The 21,112-nt window shown below is 40.5% G+C and overlaps 1 protein-coding gene across 5 annotated transcripts in view; it reads right to left on the minus strand.

Annotated features, from left to right (window-relative positions):
• Positions 1-203: 203 nt before the first annotated feature.
• runx1 (RUNX family transcription factor 1) overlaps positions 204-21,112 on the minus strand; it is a 50,946-nt gene continuing 30,037 nt past the window's right edge. For 3 of the 5 annotated variants that reach the window (XM_079461520.1, XM_079461519.1, XM_079461521.1), the window contains 6 exons: positions 20,101-20,357; positions 18,865-19,021; positions 11,376-11,480; positions 7,029-7,196; positions 3,232-3,357; positions 204-2,720 (listed from right to left, as the gene is read on the minus strand). In XM_079461520.1, the coding sequence (XP_079317646.1) occupies positions 2,212-2,720; positions 3,232-3,357; positions 7,029-7,196; positions 11,376-11,480; positions 18,865-19,021; positions 20,101-20,357 (1,322 nt within the window). In that variant the 3' untranslated portion in view covers positions 204-2,211. The remainder of the gene's footprint in view (positions 2,721-3,231; positions 3,358-7,028; positions 7,197-11,375; positions 11,481-18,864; positions 19,022-20,100; positions 20,358-21,112) is intronic. The other 2 variants (XM_079461522.1, XM_079461523.1) reach the window with 1 other exon arrangement.

A 21,112-nucleotide genomic window follows, 5' to 3' on the forward strand; every position in this document is an offset into this window, starting at 1 on the left:
CATGAGATAAAACGAACACTTCAGGGCAGTCGACATGAACAAACATTCACAGCTTTCTGTTTCCTTTCTGTTATGTATTAACTATTCTAAAGAGAAAAACATGTGTGGTCTTTTTATGACTGACAAAGGTGAAAACAATGCAGTCAAATGCAGTCAAACACGAAAGTAACTTCAAAAGAAAATTTGATGCTCAGGAGATTTAATGGAGTTCATTTATTTCAACTTGTTTTTTGTCTTAGATGTTTCTCTAAAAACTACAACAAAAACAGAAAAACACAAAACAATTGTTGAAATCCATGAAGAGGTGTAAATGAATGTAGATTGTGGAGGTAAAATAATCTGGAGTTGGGTAAATTTGATGAGGAATGTTTGAGTTCACATTGAGTAACTGCAATAGTTATGCTATTGATATTCTGCAAGCATTAATCATAAATACGAAATGATCACACAACACGTGGCATAGAAATAAGCTGTTTCTTCACAACAGTGTTATATTCAGCAAAGAAATGTTGAACAGGACAACCAAACAAAGCTGCATTTTGAGTTCTTTGCCAGTTGGAAGTTGAGAAGAGTCTCTTGTGTTGAGCAACCGATGACGTCGCTGAAGTCATTTACAATCTATTTACACAAAAAGAGGTTCATGATTGTTCCATCTTACGTCCAGCCGACCATCAAACCATCTAACCAGAGCGTCAATGGGAAAGGCTGAATTCGCGGAGACCGTGTTGAGCGGCTAATCTTGCGGAGAGAAAGACTGTGAAAGGCAGTGAGCGGGTCGAGTCTCGTAAACCTGGAAACATACAGAGTCCAGCGTCTGTTTAAGCTCTTAAGAGCATGTCGAAGTTGGCAAAGACTAAGTATAAAGCTGTTTCCATATACTTCGTGCTTTTCCTTGGCCATGGTGTCAAGAGAGCTGAGAAAACATGAGAAGAAAAGAAGGCCAGGGTCTTTAAAATGTATCTTCCACAGTATTAGATATATTTGGGATTCTGCTGACTTCGTAATAGCTCTGATAAATGAAACTGTGAACTCTTCTATACTTTTTTTTTCCAAACATGAGCAAGAACTCAACATTTGGAACAGTCAACATTTCAGTTGCCATCAGTAAAAAGATACTGCAAAGAAAACATGGCAGTTTCAAAGTCTAAAATAAATTGGATAATCTTTTTGCAGATGATAATGTGTGAGTTTGTGTTTTTCTATCTTTTAAATGAACATAGAGAAAGATATTTGGAAAAATGCTTGCAACCCAACAGATCTTGGCCACCATTGACTCCCATAGTAGGAAAAATGACAATGGTAGTCAGAAGTGCCCCAGAACTGTTTGCTGTCCTCCATTCTTCAAAATATCTTATTTTGTGTTCAACACAACAAAGACGTTTATAAATAAATTTTTCCTACTACGGTGGTCAATACTGGCAAAAAAGTGTTTGGTTACAAGCATTTTTCCAAATATCTTTCTAAGTTTTCATCAAAACAAAGACATTTATACAGATTGGGAACAACTTGAGGATGAGTAATTTATCACAGAATTTTAATTTTGAACTTTCCCTTGAACTCTATAATGTTGTGTTAGCTACAGCCTTCATTCTGTTGCAATGAGAATATGTGTGTCTACACAACAGCATCTAACTTTTGATATTCATACACGTGTGTCAATTTCATGTTCATGTTCATGTTCCAACTTTTACTGTTCCAATATGGTGGACGACTTAGAACCTTAGACACAGCTGCAAATGAAGCATCTATGTATATAATCTATGGGTCAGATACTGTAATGGCAATCATCTTACTGCAATATTGTGTAGATCACAGAAATGCAAAAATATAAATTTAACATGAACAATAGGAGCAAACACTTGCAATGCATTAGCAAAGCTTTTGAATTTGTTTCTGGTCTGGGGTGTACAGAAGCATGGTAAGGTTAATTTGGCATGAAATATCAAGAGGCAGTTTAAAAGCAAATCAGGTGTGTTGAAGTCAAAACAGGGCTGGCACTGGTGAACAATGAAGTACAATTATGACAAGACCAACAACAATATTATTAATACAAACTATCCACAACTCCTTTTTTAGAAAAGCAAACAAGTCTCATGCTGTGCAGTGTAAAACAGAAGACCAGGAGTCCAATATTCTCCTATCACAAACCATCTACAGTTCAGCTGCCCTCTTTCAATTTTTCAACCCAACTGTCAGTCAAAGATTCAGTTTTCAATACGGCCTCCAAACAGCTTCAACAGACATGCTGGTTGGCGAACTGCTATGGCTTCCTTCGGCCTCCACCACTTCGCTCTGATTGGGCAGAGAGGGGTGCAGGAGGGTGGAGCCTGTGGAGGCGTTGGTGCAGGGCGGTAGGATGCGGGGCGGCGAGCGTTCGCCTCCACCTCCACCCGGCATCATGGAGAACTGGTACGAGCCAGCAGCACTGCTGTAGTACAAGTGATAGGGTGACGAGCTGGCCTGGAAGGGTCCACCCTGACCTTGGGAGGAGCCCGCTGGGTAGGTGGGGGGTAAATACGTGTGGTAGCGGCCGGCGGGGGTCGTCATGGCTGACATGCCGATGCCGATAGCGTTGGTGACGGGGGTGGGTGTGTAGGTGAACGCTCCTGTGGGGTAGGGCACCCGAGGGTCGGAGAAACGCCCGTCTGGTAGTGAGGGGAGGGAGGGGAACGAGCGCTCAAGACTGACACGTGGGTCAGAAAAAGCTGTCAGATCTGGACCTGCAAGAAGAGAGTGTTGTGATTAGTTATGAATCTGAACATGTGATGAATTAAACACAAAGTTGTTGAACAAAGTTCTTTGTTCATATCAGAATATGTATCATAGAAATTATTTATTCATCACATTATATTAGTTTAAATCAACAGTAATTAGAGATGATAAAATGTCATAAGGTTTCTATTTTAAAGCAGTAAAGACTTATTGGGAAACATACAAATGGACATCTGGAGACGAGAGATCTTGAGAGATCTTATTTTTGGGAGTTTTATTTTTCTCTATCAACCAAATCCATTGCGCTACATCTAGACTTTAATTAAAATCTATAGATTTTTACCATTTAAATGATTTAGACAATGGTATTCTTTAATAAACCATGTAAAAACATGGTATATAAATGCAGATAATATATAATATTTCAAGGTACTGTGGTGTTAACATTGAATATCATTACAGTATCATGTGCAAAAAGTACTACGGTGATAATGTATTTTAGACAAAAGTCACACTTACAGTGTATAGAATTGCGGCTGGGCGATATAGGTGTTGTGGGATGAACCGTTGGGGTGGAGATGGGACCCAAATAAGGGTATGATTGGTCATAAGACCAGGATGGAGAGGTTTGCATCTGTCTCGAATCTAGAAAAAGAAATAGCAAAAGAAATACGCAAATGTACACAGATGCAAAACAAAATAAATGCAACATTTTGCCTACATAAACTCACACATAAACATCTAGCCATAATACTGTCATGATTCCGCTATCATGTCATGTTAATTCTTGGTCTTGCAGCGGAATCATGGCATAGCCTTAGGTTTTGTGTGAGAAAGACATGGCTTTGTTTTGATTTTGACTTTCCATGTGCTTTCTCGTGTCTCGTCAGTGTTTCCCGCCCTATTGTCTCGTTAGCCTTTAGAGCGTTGGGCTTGTGATCAGAAGGTTGCTGGTTCAAATCTCAGTGCCAGCAGGTCATGACTGAAGTGCCCTTGAGCAAGACACCTTACCCCTGATTGCTCTGCAGTAATGTGCCACTGTAGAAAACTACTTGTAAGTCGCTTTGGATAAAAGCGTCTGCCAAATGAATAAATGTAATGTAAATGTAGAAATAAACAGGGAAAACGTAATTGCTGACTCATGAAGTTTCGTCTGCACATTTGTACCATCCGGTTAAACTATTTAGACAAACATGAGGACACTGAATAATGGAGTAAAGAGGGCGGGAGGAGACATTGTCTCAGTGTGAGTTTGGGCTTTTTTTTCGCTTTCCCTGCGGTCCAATGAACGCTCGCCGAAAGGCTACAGACTTCCAGACAGAGGAGTGAGGCAGACCATTACAGAGGAAGCAAATTGCGCACAGCGGCCAAAGAGCGCGGGGCGTTTCAAGTGAAGCCAGACCACGGCCCGCTGCCAGACCCCCCGAGAGCCCCCGCTTCTCCAGCCGACCCTCCCCGAGCTTGAGGCTTGTGATCTGGTGCAGGAGTCACACATGGCTGGGTGGGTGGCTGGAGGCAGATTCAAGCATCCGGGCTCAATCATTTATTGCTCACACACACAGCTACCAGAAAAAAGAGTCAGAAGAGACACACCGAATGTAAGACTAACACAAATGTTATTAACAAAACCGTTTACTTGGAACACTGTAAGTGCTCAAATAGCTTTAAGCGTATGAGATTTAATTAAGTTTTTAGTTTTTTTTATTCAGGTATCAAATTACAAAACACATGAACAGTATGGAGAATTAAAATGAATGTTGATTGTAGAGGTTAAATAATATGGATTTGAGTAAATGTGATGAGAAATGTTTGAGTTGATATTGAGATCTTCACTAATATTGACTTTTGATTGCAGACGAGACAAATCTGAGCTCAGTTTGACACATTGATGACATCTCTTCTCAAGCTCTCATGACAGACACATTTGTCACATTTATGACACTTTTTTGTTTTCATTCGCTCTCCATTTAAAATCGTTAATGTCTAAGAGAAATGATTGAGATATTAAAGATATCTGTCATTGTTCTTTCCGGTGAGAAATCATGTCTTTTGGAAGTAGACTTTCTTGAAAGGAAAAACTGTCATTCTCTCGGGATTTGATTTAGTGAAACGATCATAATTACGTTATCAGTTCAGTGAATTTTCCAGCTTTCAAAATTTCCTCTGGCAATTTTTTCCCTAAAAGTCTCTCAAAGATATCTGCTGACACTTGAAACATCTGCCTGAAACTTATTTAAAGTAACAGCGGTTTAAAGTTATAGGGTTATAGTGGTGGTTGTGAAAACATCTACAGCAAGCATTACGTTTCATTGGAAGCCGCTGCCAAAAATCGTTCTCCAAACATATTTCTGTCCAAACTTCCTCTTTCTGTGCGCTCGTACCTACACGCTGTGAATGCAAACTTCTTTAAATTCAGAAGCTTCCTCAAATTTGCACGCACTGTGACACACCAGAGCCTGTGCAAACACACAAACAAACGGACATGGCTGCCCCAGCTGCTCATCATTTTCTCCAGTATGTGAAAAGAGAAGTAGCGAGTAACGAGAGCAAGAAAGAAAACGCTCTTGAATGACTTAATAACGGTTTCCGTTGGACTCGCTCCCACTGCTATTTCTGGCTGCCGGATCAGAGGGAAGCAGGCAGGCAGGAAACATTTGGTCCGGTTCAAACCGCTCACTTCATCATTCAGCTCAATGTTAGAGGAACACTTTATTGCTCATACAGTATGTTGCTCTTTTCTTGCTCATCGGGATTTCCATTTAATATTAATACTAACTAACATAAACCAGCTTGGGTCAGAATGGAAATAATTCATTTTGGCATCATGATTTTTTTACTGTTTTATAAACATGTGTTCTTTTTTTAATGAAATCGCATTATTTCTATCAACAGAATGAAGTCGCGTAATTTGCTTGTGTTTTAAATGAGGGATTTTCTCACGAACCTGCTTCCTGTCAAATGAATCTCACTTCCTTTATTCTGTGCTCTGCTTCCTCCCAATGCACACGTGCAAGGTGTTCGCTCTCTATATCCTTCTGTCTGTCTCTCTCACACACAACATACACACGGACACACAACACACACACCTTGGTCTCATCTCCACGCATGAAGAGGAATCGAAACTCTGAGCATCTCAATATTTCAGAGGTGGAGCTCCGTGTTTTCAAGCTGGGAGATGGGTGAAAAGCAGAAGTGCACAGGCTGAACTCTGACGTTCCGTCAGTCCATTTCTCAGAAGATGAACCATATATAAATATATGAAGTAAATGATAAACAAAATTGAAGAGCATTTGTGGGATGCATGTTACGATGGGAGTTTATACTCATCTCTTACACATATTTGATGTGGATCTGAGTCACAGGAATCACATTCCAAACAGACCGTACAACAATTTCAGCAATAGCAGTAAAAACTAGCTATGAGCAACAGCTTTTTTCATTTACACCATGACTGCATACCAAATGTTATTGAGAAACTATTATTGTCTATGAGAAATTACAGAATTAAGTTGAGCTTTTTACTCATATTACAAATTCATATTTTGGATCTACTGTACACTTTCCATTCCAGTGTGTTTATGTTTGTGAGAGAGAGTCTGTGTGTGAAAGTGTGTAAATATCTATGTGTGTGTGAGTCAGTGTTTGTGTATGTGTGAGTAAATGTGCATACAGACTGCCAGCGACTGTGTCGCTCGTCTCTTGCTACGTGGTGGTTAGAAGGCGTTCCTAGTTTTGGTTGCTCTAGTATCATTTATAAACAAACCTTGCAGTAACTGAAGAGAGACGGATGACGTGATTTCCGCTGCTTTACTCCTATTGGTAGTCGCTCCCGAAAGTCGCTCAGCGTACATTTGTGTGTGCATATATATGTATGTGTGTGTGTCGGTATGATTGTGTAAATGAGTCTGTGTGTGGTTGTGGCGACACGCTCTGGCATGCTCGTCTAAGCTCCAATCAAAGGTGGCCTTGTTCTCTGTATTTGTTATGTCTGAATGTCCGATGATGTGTGATGTGTCCCCACTTCCCCCACGTCACCTGCCAGGAACAAGCCGAACCAATAACAAAGTGCCATACACACGAACACACACACTTTCATTATACCTAAACCAGCGAAAAGCACTGGAAAAGAAATCCAAATTCCCCAAACAGTGTCAACACAACAGCCTGCATGTATTCCTTACTTAACAAAACATTTCTGTGACGTTAAGAAAGGATGATTAAAAAGGACAAAGGTCTAACGCAGGCCTGCCCTGCACCTGCCTTGCTCTCTGATATAAATATAATATAAAATATGGAGACTTTCGGCTCTAACTCACCGGGAATCTGGCTGTGGGTGGGGCTGCTGAACGAGGGTGTGTTGAGGGCTGGGCGTGGATTGGGGGCGGGGCCGTGGTGAGGACTGCAGCGCAGGGCACTTCGCCTCAGCTGCTCAGAGAAAGCTAACGCGCCTGGCTTTACACCTTCATCCGGCTTCTGGCGGTGTCCTGGACACACACATACACACACGGAGATGAGAGAAAGCGGTTGTGTTGCCCACGGTCCATTAACAAATTCAAAACACACACCAAAAAAAAAAACATTTATCATACTTTTTTACTCTCATTCCAACACATCCACCCACACACTTTGCATATGTCACACAGGAGATCTCACTAATGCTGCTGAATAAAGTGCGAAGAGACAGAGAATATTCAGAGGAAAGCAGAGAAGAGAAAAGCAATAGTGAGCCGAGAACGAGACATGATGAGCATGAGAGAAGAGCCAAGGATTAGACATGATGAGGATAAGAAAGCAGAGAAAGAGACATGATGAGAATGAGATGAGCAGAGAATGAGAGCTGATGAGAATGAGAAGAGTGGAGGATGGGACATGATGAGAATGAGAAGGGTGGAGGATGAGACATGATGAGAATGAGAAGAAAGCAGTAAATGGGACATGAGGAGGATGAGAGGAGAGCAGAGAATGAGACATGAGGAGAAAGATAGGAGAGCAGAATATGAAACATGAGGAGAATGAGAGGAGCGGAGGATGAGACATGATGAGAATGAGAAGGGTGGAGGATGAGACATGATGAGAATGAGAAGAAAGCAGTAAATGAGACATGAGGAGGATGAGAGGAGAGCAGAGAATGAGACATGAGGAGAAAGATAGGAGAGCAGAGAATGCGATATGATGAGAATGAGGCATGAGGAGAATGAGAAGAGTGGAGCATGACACATGAGGAGCATGAGAGGAGCAGAGAATGAGACACATGGAGAATGAGAGGAGAGCAGGGAATGAGACATGAGAAGAATGAGAAGAGTGGAGGATGAGACATGAGGAGCATAAGAGGAGCAAAGAATGAGACATGAGGAGAATGAGAGGATAGCGGAGAATGAGACATGATAAGGATGAGACATGAAGAGAATAAGAAGAGTGGAGGATGAGACATGAGGAGGATGAGAGGAGCAGTAAATGAGACATGAGGAGAATGAGGGGAGACCAGAGAATGAGACATGAGGAGAATGAGAGGAGTGCAGAGAATGAGACATGATTCGAATGAGAGGAGAGCAGAGAATGAGACATGATGTGAATAAGAAGAGAGCAGAAAATGAGACATGAGAAGAGTGTAGGATGAGAAATGATGAGAATGAGAGAAGAGCAGAGAATGAGACATGAGGACACTGAGAGGAGAGCAGAAGATGAGACACAATGAGAATGAGAGGAGAGCAGAGAATGAGACATGATGAGAATGAGAGGAGAGCATAGAATGAGACATGAGGAGAATGAGAGGAGAGCAGAGAATGAGACATGAGGAGAATGAGAGGCGAGCAGAAAATGAGACATTAGGACACTGAGAGGAGAGCAGAAGATGAGCCATGATGAGAATGAGAGGAGAGCAGATATTGAAACATGAGGAGAATGAGAGAAGAGCAGAGAATGAGACGTGATGAGAATGAGAGGAGAGCAGATAATGAGACACCAGGAGAATGAGAGGAGACCAGAGAATGAGACATGAGGAGAATGAGAGGAGAGCAGAGAATGAGACATGATGAGAATGAGAGGAGAGCAGAGAATTAGACATGAGGAGAATGAGAGGAGAGCAGATAATGAGACACGATGAGAATGAGAGGAGTCCAGAGAATAAGACACAAGGAGAATGAGAGGAGAGCAGAGAATGAGACACGATGAGAATGAGAGGAGAGCATAGAATGAGACATGAGGAGAATGAGAGGAGAGCAGAGAATGAGACATGATGACAATTAGAGGAGAGCAGAGAATGAGACATGATGAGAATGAGAGGAGTCCAGAGAATAAGACACAAGGAAAATAAGAGGAGAGCAGAGAATGAGACACGATGAGAATGAGAGGAGAGCAGAGAATGAGACATGAGGAGAATGAGAGGAGAGCAGAGAATGAGACATGATGACAATTAGAGGAGAGCAGAGAATGAGACATGATGAGAATAAGAGGAGAGCAGAGAATGAGACATGATGAGAATGAGAGGAGAGCAGAGAATGAGACATGAGGAGAATGAGAGGAGAGCAGAGAATGAGACATGATGAGAATAAGAGGAGAGCAGAGAATTAGACATGATGACAATTAGAGGAGAGCAGAGAATGAGACATGATGAGAATAAGAGGAGAGCAGAGAATGAGACATGATGACAATTAGAGGAGAGCAGAGAATGAGACATGATGAGAATAAGAGGAGAGCAGAGAATGAGACATGATGAGAATGAGAGGAGAGCAGAGAATGAGACATGATGTGAATGAAAGGAGAGCAGAGAATGAGACATGATGTGAATGAGAAGAAAGCAGAGCATAGAATGAGACATGAGGAGAATGAGAGGAAAGCAGAGCAGAGACATGATGAGAATGAGAGGAGAGCAGAGAATGAGACATGAGGAGAATGAGAGGAGAGCAGAGAAAGAGACATGATGAGAATGAGAGGAGGGCAGAGAAAGAGACATGATGAGAATGAGAGGAGAGCAGAGAATGAGACATGAGGAGAATGAGAGGAGAGCAGAGAATGAGACATGAGGAGAATGAGAGGAGAGCAGAGAATGAGACATGATGTGAATGAGAGGAGAGCAGAGAATGAGACATGATGAGAATGAGAGGAGAGCAGAGAATGAGTCGTGAGGAGAATGAGAGGAGAGCAGATAATGAGACACGATGAGAATGAGAGGAGTCCAGAGAATAAGACACAAGGAGAATGAGAGGAGAGCAGAGAATGAGACATGATGAGAATGAGAGGAGAGCAGAGAATGAGACATGATGTGAATGAGCGGAGAGCAGAGAATGAGACATGATGAGAATGAGAGGAGAGCAGAGAATGAGATATGATGTGAATGAGAGGAGAGCAGAGAATGAGACATGATGAGAATGAGAGGAGAGCAGAGAATGAGACATGAGGAGAATGAGAGGAGAGCAGAGAAAGAGACATGATGAGAATGAGAGGAGGGCAGAGAAAGAGACATGATGAGAATGAGAGGAGAGCAGAGAATGAGACATGATGTGAATGAGAGGAGAGCAGAGAATGAGACATGACGAGAATGAGAGGAGAGCAGAGAATGAGACATGAGGAGAATGAGAGGAAAGCAGAGCAGAGAATGAGACATGATGAGAATGAGAGGAGAGCAGAGAATGAGACATGAGGAGAATGAGAGGAGAGCAGAGAAAGAGACATGATGAGAATGAGAGGAGGGCAGAGAAAGAGACATGATGAGAATGAGAGGAGAGCAGAGAATGAGATATGATGTGAATGAGAGGAGAGCAGAGAATGAGACATGACGAGAATGAGAGGAGAGCAGAGAATGAGACATGAGGAGAATGAGAGGAGCGGAGGATGAGACATGATGAGAATAAGAGGAGAGCAGAGAATGAGACATGATGTGAATGAGCGGAGAGCAGAGAATGAGACATGATGACAATTAGAGGAGAGCAGAGAATGAGACATGATGAGAATAAGAGGAGAGCAGAGAATGAGACATGATGAGAATGAGAGGAGATTAGAGAATGAGACATGATGTGAATTTGAGGAGAGCAGAGAATGAGACATGAGGAGAATGAGAATTAGACATGCAGAGAATTATATTTTTTGTTGATACCATGAAGTTTGTAAAAGTCTTCAGGATGAGATCACACTGCTCCAGCAGGGGGAGCTTCAGTGTTTTTTGTGAATGTGTGAGGATGTTACACAGGAGGATGTCAGAGGCTGTTTTTGACTCTGTTTTTATTCATGGTAAACGGAGACGCATGTATGTGGGTGTCTCACTCTGACCACACATCAAGAGCGTTCGAGCACGGTGGATTAATGATCACAGGCGATGAGAGGAAAAGCACACGTCGCTTGCAGCTGTGCGAAGCTGTCAGCGACACTCATGCAGACGCGCTCGTCTGCGCACGCGAGGAGAGGAAGTCCAGCTGAAATCAGAGAGCGAGTCTGAGAGCTTTGAACACCGGGCCAGACAGACCCTGAATATGTGGGCTGGCGCCGCCAGACAGATTCCCGACCGGAATAACGGACCAACGGGGAATAGCCGTTCCACGGCCACCAGCACGAGAGCACAGTGTGTTACGAGCGCATACTAAGACACACTATAAAACCCTAACACACACACCGATAGAAAACACACAAACTATAGTTAAATAAAAGAAAAGAGATGTGTTTGGACTCACGGCGTGGCTCCCGGGGCCCGTCCACTGTGATCTTTATTGCTCTCTGATAGGTGGCCACCTGCGGAGGGTTCGTGAAGACAGTGATGGTGAGAGTAAAACTTTTTCCTGTGGACACACAAACACACACACAGATCAGAAAATGCACGCAAGACATTTGTTGAACAGATTTAGCAGATGAATTTAGGATTTATTTATAAAACATCTGCAAGGCTATAAAATCTGTGTTTTTATGATGAGGATATCATGGCAGATGTTTTGACGGACGGCTGTTAGATCTACACTGACACGACTGCATGTACTCTGATAAAAAACGAAACCACAACTCGACACATGTGGGGATTTAAAGTCACTTTTGTTGTGTCTTCAAACACATGGTGTCAGGACAGCAAAGAAACGAGCTACGTGAGCGTCCCCAAATAACCACGGGACGAGCCGCATGACCTCAGAGATATGAGACACGGTATTCACTCCTCAGAAATATCTACATATACAGACAGATTTAAATTCAGAAGACACACACATGTAAACACCAACACAAACTTTAAAAATCAAAAGCAAGAGACATGGACAGCAAGAGACTGTTCAATATGCTGTTCTGTCTTAAAGGGACAGTTCAGCCAAAAAATAAAATGATGTCATCATTTACTCACCCCCAGGTTGTTCCTAACAACATCTGCTTGTTCTGCTGAACACAAAATAAAATATTTTGAAGAATGTCAGTAACCAAACAGATCTCATCCTCCTTCTACAGTCATAGTAGGGAAAATAAATACTATGGCAACATATGGGGGATGAGATCTGTTTGGTTACTGACATTCTTCAAAAGATCTTCTTTTGTGTTTGACAGATTAAAAAAATCTCAGGGTCAGTAAATTTTCATTTTTGGGTGAACTGTCGCTTTAAAGACTTTTTACATAGTCTTTCCTTTTAAACAGAACTAAAAACACTTGAACATACATCGTCATATAAAGGTTATAAATCCCATGCAATAAAAAAAGTTATCTAGTTTTATTTTCAGAAAAATACCCATGAATATTTCCAAATGCATCACCATAATCTGACAAACTTTCCCAGGGATGACTGCAAACACACACATACACTAAAGCCACACAAGAGATCAGAGCTCAAACCCGAGCAAACGCACCCGACCGAAGCCGGGTGCTATTCTGAGCTTTGTTGCCGTGACAACACCCATAAACTTCAGTCTGAGATATCTCTCACACACACACACTAGTATTTATACACAAACATTAATACACAATCACACCTGTGTACAAGTTTATTGAATGCTAAATATAAATTTTAAAATACTAAATATAAAAATATTTCCTATAGAACAGCAAGTATTGTAACTATTTTGTGTATCATGATATTTTCTGAAATGCCTTGAAGACAGCAAAAATACCACAGTATTATATATTTATACTGTAATGTACATCAATAGCCTATTATGACAATACATTTACGCTTCTAGCAGATGCTTTTATCCAAAACAACTTTCATTGCATTTTTCCTATATATTTGTGTTTAAGTTTGTGCAATTCCCAGGGATTGAACCCACAATTTTGGCGTTGTTAACGTATGCTCTTACCCCTGAGCTACAGGAAAGTTCTGTCTTAAGAAGACACTCACTATCCAAACAACCAGGAAGTGCATGCGGTTCATCAAGGGGACGTCCCCATACATACACAAGTGTGTGTGCTTGTGCGGTTCTCTAATGTGTGTGGGGGGGGTTATGTTCATTTGTTTGTAAATGTCTGGGTTAGAGGGGATTTCATGGTGTGTGTGCATGCAGAAGTCAAATTAACAAAGTAAAAGTTTATATACAGTATGTGTGCGTTGTGTGAGTTTGTAACTGCCTCAGGACAGCAACTGAGCAAACATAGAAGATGAAGAGAATGAAAAGCCACACAGATGAATCTTTGTTGTCTTATCTCCATGTCTTAACCGATGAAAAACCTTGAGCACTTCAGCAGCATTAAAGAGAGAGTGTGTGTGTGTGTGTGTGTGTGTGTGTGTGTGTCTAGTTTACATTTGTTTCTTACTTAACACGCCAGCTTTCTCTCGGCCCGCACTCTTTTCCGGCACTAACCATAATCACTTCCATCACTGTAGAGTACAGCTGCTCTCCGGCGCACACACATCGCTCTAATAAACAACAGTCTGCTCAGACGTGCATGTCTGAAACAGTCGTGTGGTACATTCTGCACAACAGGGGCCTTCATGCAACCACACAAATATCTTCATTAAGTTAAGCACCCCAAAACTAAACATTTACATACGTCTCTATACACATTCATGGTGTACACAACCAAAAACACAAAACACCATACACAATCTTTCATTTGCGGTACATGCCTGTCTCTGATCTAAACACACCTGTAGCAAACACAGACCCCTAAATCCTGTTTTCACTCTATTATGCATGTGCGCTTGAATAAAAATGCAGACAAAAGAGAAGAGGACAAAGAGTGTGTTAACATTGTGCTTGTGTGTCTCAGGTCCGGGCATGTAGGTGTAAGACAGCAACATTAACATTAAGGGTTATATCAGACTCATCGCATCAGAGCAACAATACAGCCCCGCGGGACATCACCATTTCCCAGAAGAAAATCAAGTGTGCGTGTGTGTGTGTGTGTGTGTGTGTGTGTGTCATCACCAGAAACAGTTGTTGACTAACTTCTCTGTCATCATGAACACTCATAAATGTACTCTAACCTCCTTGTTTTTACTACTAAGATGAATTTATAGACACATTTTGGCTAAATATAATTCAGTTTCAGTTCACTTGAAAATAAAAATTTCATGATTATTGTCATACAAACCGTCCGTGTGTTTGTTTCTTCTGTTGAAAACAAATTTCAGGTTAAGGTCCAAATTTCTGTTTTATCTCAGCTTCGAAAGGCTCTACACGACACGAGTCGATGAATAAGGGTGTTGTCTAGTGAAATAATTGGTCCTTTTCCAAGAAAGAGCTTTGGAGTGCCTCCATGTAGCATGTCCGCAATTTATCGGAAAGCTGTGTTATGGTGCAATATGGCCTAATGTTAGAGAGTCGGACTCGTAAATAGAAGGTCAAATGATTCGAATCTCAGGGCCAGCTGGAAGCGACTGTCGTGCCCTTGAGCGAGGCACCTGACCCTGTTTGCTCCCCGGGCGCTGCAGTGATAGCTTCCCACTGCTCCGGGTGTACGTGAGTTCATGACTTGCTGTGCGTGTGTTCACTACTCTCTGGATGGGTTAAATGCAGATGTCACATTTGGTTATGGGTCACCATATCTGACAAATAGGTCACTTTCAGGTACTCTGTTATCACGTTGGAGAAAGTTCTGAGAAAGTGTGGAGTGTGGAGAAAGAAGACCGTTCTTGGATGTTGAATGACACGTTATACTGTATGTATTTGTGAAAGATTATTGTTTAAAATAGTAAGTTCATGTGAATATCAGGGATACATTTACATTTATTCATTTGGCAGACGCTTTTATCCAAAGTGACTTCCGAATAGTATTCTACAGTGGCACATTACTGCAGAGCAATCAGGGGTAAGGTGCCTTGCTCAAGGGCACTTCAGTCATGACCTGCTGGCACTGAGATTTGAACTGGCAACCTTCTGATCAGAAGCCCAACGCTCTAACCCCCAGGCCACAGCATGATTAAATCTGTTGAAATCCACATCACGTGTGACCTTTCTAACATGACTGCGTACTACGTAAGTCATGGACGTGGGTTGCCCTTATTCCCTTAAACCGTTATTCATCAACTGGTGATGTGTAGAGCCTTTTTAACCTGTGATGAAACTTAAATTTGGACCTTAACCCACGGCCCCCGTTTAAATGCTTCATAAGGGGAAGAACCCTGGAAAGCTTTGCTAAAAGGCCTCAATTTGTATTTGACAGAATAAATAACCATACGGACAGCTTGTATGACTTTAGGGTAAATTAATTATCATGAATCTTTAACTTTAAAGTGAACTACTCCTTTAAGTGACTCTCCATTAAGTCCGTCTAGTAAGTCAACAAACGCGGTCTACATGAGAAGTGTTTTGTTCAGACAATAATTCATTTCTTGAATATTATTCACAAAGTTACAATAGACCAAACGGATTGCAAATATCCAAAACAACAATGATCCAACTTTAAAAATGTCTACATTGAGGACACTTTTGTATCCAAAGTAACTTACAAATGAGGAACATTGCAATACATCTTAAAAGCATTAGAAGCAGGGCCGGCCCAAGCATTTACGGGCCCTTAACAGAATTTATTTTTGGGGGCTCCCCTGTGATCCCAATACAATCGACTATTGTCAATGTTTGAGCTGTGTTAGCTGTTTGGGATGTATGAATGTCATAAAAACAAATAAAACTTGCATTTAGTGCTGGGCAACAGTAAAACCTTTTAAGTCGCATTAATCGCATTACTTTTCTGTAGTTAATCATGATTAATTGCATTGTTAAGCGTAAAAATTGCTTAATGAATTTAAAAGTAGTTTTTTTTTTTTCCGAAGTACTGCTATATGGACAAAAGTGCAATAAGATTTGGTTTGCAAACACTTTAAACAAATAATGTGCTTTTTATTTAACAGTGTTTCCTTTACATCAGGGGTCTTCAACTACTTTTCCTTGAGGGCCAGTTTCTAAAAGTATAAATAGGATGCAGGCCAGTTTTTTGACAGACCGATCGCTTTATAAGTCGTCAGTATCGTTATGAATATTACTTTTGTATTGAATATTGCAGGATTTTGGAGTTCAAAGATGTGGCATCTCTCCACTTATGTGAAATGTGAAGGGGGGCCAGCTAAAGATGATTGGCGGGCCGCCTTTGCCCAGCGGGCTGCCAGATGACTAGCCCTGCTATATATAGTAGCATTAACAATTTTAACTTAAAATATTTCTTGTAAATTTCAACTTAAACGTAATTGTAATCAAATTAAATATAAAAAATATAAAAAGTTATCTGGCACTGCCAGGGCATTAACCTTTCTAGTTTCTAATAGAAAAACTTGTTATAATGATTATTGATTTTATTGCTTATACACAAACTCTATTTCAACACAAATTGTAAAGTGTACTGTATTTAAAATGTATTTAAAGCAACAATAACAATTCATATAAGGAGAACACAATTCCTTTAATATAAGTGATAGTTTTGGGCCCGTCCTTTGTTGTTTGATAAGCATGATAAAATGAGATCTTTGTCATGCTGCGGCCCCTTTAAGAGCGTTCTATATAGATATACGGATTTAATATACTGTGACACGTCCATTTAGTTTTCCAGCTGTTAACGTTCCTAAAACTGACTTTTTTTACATGGACCCTTGCTAATATGGTAATTTTTACATAATTGTGTGTTTATTTTTCTGTTTCAGAGTAATACGACGTGAAAAAGAGCTCAGTTGAGTAGTTTGCGCTCTGACGCTCTAGGCGTGCATGTTTAACAATGTTGTCTGCATTAGCCTCACTATGCATACAATAGGAAAAGGAAGAGATTTAAAACGAAGGCCAACCCCAAATGCTCTCATTGGTTGAGCCAGTGCCGATCATCATCCCACCCCTTCTGTGACCAACTGTTTGTCTGTACATTGACAGTGAGCAACAGTCTTTAGAAATAAAATAATACTCAAAAAAATGATGCCAGCGTTAATTAATTAATGCGTTAACGCAATAATAACGCTGTAACTTTCCCAGCACTACTTGCATTACAAGTGTATTGAGATTTAATAATTTCATAACTTCCAATTTTAGGTGAACTGCCCCTTTAAATTTTGAGCACAGACCATACAATTGTTGTGGCATTAATTTTTCAATGCATTAAACTATTTGCAATTTTTTTCTATTTTGTTTTAACCACAACCTTAAAGTCACACAGCCCTTGAGCATTATTTAATCTTTTTATTTAGTGTATTTGCCATAAATGTATTTAGTGTATAAACCATTAAATTAATTTACAATATGCCCACAATTATTTTTTAACTAATTATTCTACAACTTGATCCCTAATAAAACATTGAATTGAAAGATAATTATAAATTACATGAATCACGTAAATAACATTTTTTATCTAAATCAGCATTTTCTTGTTTGCATCAAGTGAAAAGTGCCGGATGTTCAACATTTATATAATATATAATAAACAGTTGTCAAATATTGAATGTGTTAGTCACTATTTTTGTTTTGTGTTGCACAGCAATCTCGACTTGACCTGATGCGTCTTGTTGAACAGCTGAAGGCGTGACTGTAGCTCCGACTTCATTGATTTGATTGGCCACTGCTCCGCTCCGTAACCAGTAACTCCCGCCTCCTTTTATTTGATTGGCCACCTCACTTATTTTGATATTGCAATGTTGCGTTTAGTCAGTCATTTCACAAATTCTGACAAACACCACAGAAAAAACAGTGTGCACGGCCCTACATGACAAAATTGATGAGTGTCGTAAAAATATCACAAAAAAGCTGTCACATCATGTGCTCTTGGGGGCCCCTAGTGGCGGTGAGGCCCTAGGTAGCCGCTTAGTTCGCTTAAAGGGCTGGCTCTGATTAGAAGTTAAAACTTTGTCTCAGATGTTTCTTCAAAAATAGTCTGGGAATAAAAAGTTAACCAAATGTAATTGTTTAAATAGTTTATAGAAACGTAAAATTAATGTAGATTGTTGAGGTTGAATAATCAGGATTTGGGTTAATGGGATGAGAAATGTTTGAGTTGATATTGATATCTTCAACAATATTGACTTGTGATTGCAGACGAGACAAATCTGAGCTCAGTTTGACGCATTGTTGACGTCTCTTCTCAAACTCTCATGACAGACACTTTGTCACATTTCTAGCTCTTTATTTTCTCAAGAGAAACATCTGAGGTCTCCATTTAATCTTACGGATATCTCTGAGAAATAATTGATTTCATCTGTGATTTTTGTCACATTTAAATCTATTTCTACATTCTTGTACTCTACTGTTGCTCCGCCCACAGCCCGATGAAATTGTTAAACAGTCCTACACTTGTTGAGTCAGCAGTACAAAACACTGGATGGGGTGGATGTCTAGCTAGTGTACATAATGGGTTATGCTTTAAATAGATAAGACTGCCGTATTTGACTGCACCTGATTTTGTCTGACTGTCGACCAGACGCACAGGAAACAGAAGTGTCAGGTGTAAAGGTCTGATGTGTGCGTTCGTACATCAAACACAAAAGGGAATTAAAATGTCTCGTTATTGTCTGCGGTATGACTGCATCGACCGTTTCCTTCGAACAAACATGCAAATTGTCCACTAAATCTGAGAAAACCATCCTTCGGGGACATCTGGGGACGTCCTCCTCACTTGCTTGTGTCTAGGAGCCAATATGGTCCTTCAGAGTACAAGATATACTGTGTGTGTCATATTTCTACAATCAGAGATATGCAAGCCAACATCTGTTCCACACAACCGGCTAAAAGCATCGTGCAGGGTGACACAAAGCCAAGAGAAAATCTATTTTGGTATCATATATTCACCTCTTCCACTGCGGCCCACGAAACGCAGGTCGTTGAATCGGGCAACTTGGTTTTTGATGGCGGCTGTGGCGTTGCGGAGCTCTGCCGAGTAATTCTCATCGTTCCCCGCCATTACTGTCACCAGCGTTCCATCGGGAATATCGCCGAGAGCCACCACCTGCCGTCCGGTGAATGATAATATATGTTAGACACAAAACAATTATAGAAATTCCGCATGCAACAGCACATTCATTAAAACACAATAACAAAACAAGAATAATACAATTAGATAGCAAAAAATTATAAAACATGTTGTACAAGTCGACGTTTTTTTCTTATTTAATTTGTCTTATTGTTGTTAAATTTGCAGCATCAATAGACATTTTATCATGAAAACACATGGGCAGACGTGATGGTGAAAATAAAACACAAATAACATTCAAATCGTCTCCGCTGCCCTGCGTCATGGCCAATATCTCCACATCTAAACAGAATAAGCAGGTTATTTGCATATTAACTGTAAATGTCAGTACAGTAACAGTCCTGAGTCCAGCGAAAAACTCTCGCAGGATCATTCATTACGTTTTAGCGTTGGCAAGACTGGGTGGGTCACATTTATGCCATCGATTGCCAAACGCGATGATGAAAGAACTTGAGGTCACCCGTGACCGCAGCAGATTAACAACAATTACAGACGTATCCCTCCAAAGCATTTAAGGATGTTAAAAGACTGAAGCAAAATTGTCAAATTGGACAAGATATTTTTAAGATTTTAAAGCTTGAGGCAGAACTGCATTTTTTTATAATGATACATTATGTTATTGTCCTTTCATTCAGCTAAAAATATTTACGACAGATGATCATTTTTGCACAATGATCTCCTAGAAATCATTTATTATGATAATTTCGATATTAAATAAATTCTTCAACCAAAAAATTAAATGTAATTTTTACCCCCAAAGTCTAAACTTTCATAAATGAAAGGATAATTGTTTAGTTTAGCAAACATGTTTGCCATTAGGACACTTGGAATATACAGCACGAGTGGCGTTTTGCATTAATTAATCCTTTAAGTTTAGTTTGGTATGTTTGGTCTGTGTCAAAACACTTTATAGCGAATAAAATTCAATGTGACAAATCCAATGTGAGCGCATCTCACAAGTAACAAAGACTCTTACTTTCCATTTAAAGACACTGTAAAATTGGGTGTGTAACACAGACGGTGTTGAAAGGAAACAGCAGACGGTGGTCCGGTACCTTGAAGGCGATGGGTAGGGTCTTGTTACAGCGCCAGTGTGTGGGCAGTACAGAGCACAGGAAGTTTGGGCTGTCCGTGCGCACCAGTTCTCCCGGGTGGTCGGAAAGCACCTCCACCATGCTCCGGTCAGCCATCCGCAGTTTGCCCACCAGGGCGGCGCCGCTGCTCTCCTGAGCCCCCAGGGGCAAGCCCTCGTTCATCTTCCCTGAGCTCAGGGTGGTCGAGGGAGGCGTGAAGCGTCGCCCAGGCGCAGGTTCTGAAACAGGAAGCAAGAAACATCACATTTCGTTTCATTGTTGTTCAACTCATCATATGTTAAGAATAAAACACCTCAATTCACGTTGATGTCAAATTATATTATTTAAGTATTGCATTCATTTTAATAAAACTATTTAACTTATTTAAGATCTAAGATACAATGTTGCATGCAAATTTTTTTATTAAATAACTGTCTGTAGAATCTGACTGGATGAGAAATGTCTTAAATTGAATCACACTTTAGTGAAATTCAATGTTATGCAATTTCAAGTTCTGATCTATCTGAAATTTTGATGTATAGTATGTAGTTTATTACAAAACTATAGACTACACACTTTATAGATTTATATTTTTTTTATAAACAAAATGATATATTTGATTAGGTATGTCAATAAACCTCACCATTTATTTTGACCCCAAAACCACTGTAACATACTGTAAGGATCTCATTCCATCCACACTATTATGTTACTGCGTTTTTTTCTCATTTCACCTACGCATTTGCAGTATACATCTTTAGATTATAAAGAGGCAAATTAAACCATTAAAAGCACATTTATTCAACCACTGGCACATGAGTGCGATAAACGCTACTGTAGGAAGGACCTGCTGTGGCACGGACGCGCCACCCAATATAAATGCAGAAGCACTGGATCAGCTCAAAACTGGAGCTGGTGACGATGAGTATTTGCGGTTATAAAGAGAGAGGAATAAGAGTAGGACCTAGGTGATGGAAAAGAGAGAGTTGCCGTA

The sequence above is a fragment of the Barbatula barbatula genome (assembly GCF_947034865.1).
Source record: "Barbatula barbatula genome assembly, chromosome: 8".
NCBI classification, from domain to species: domain Eukaryota; kingdom Metazoa; phylum Chordata; class Actinopteri; order Cypriniformes; family Nemacheilidae; genus Barbatula; species Barbatula barbatula.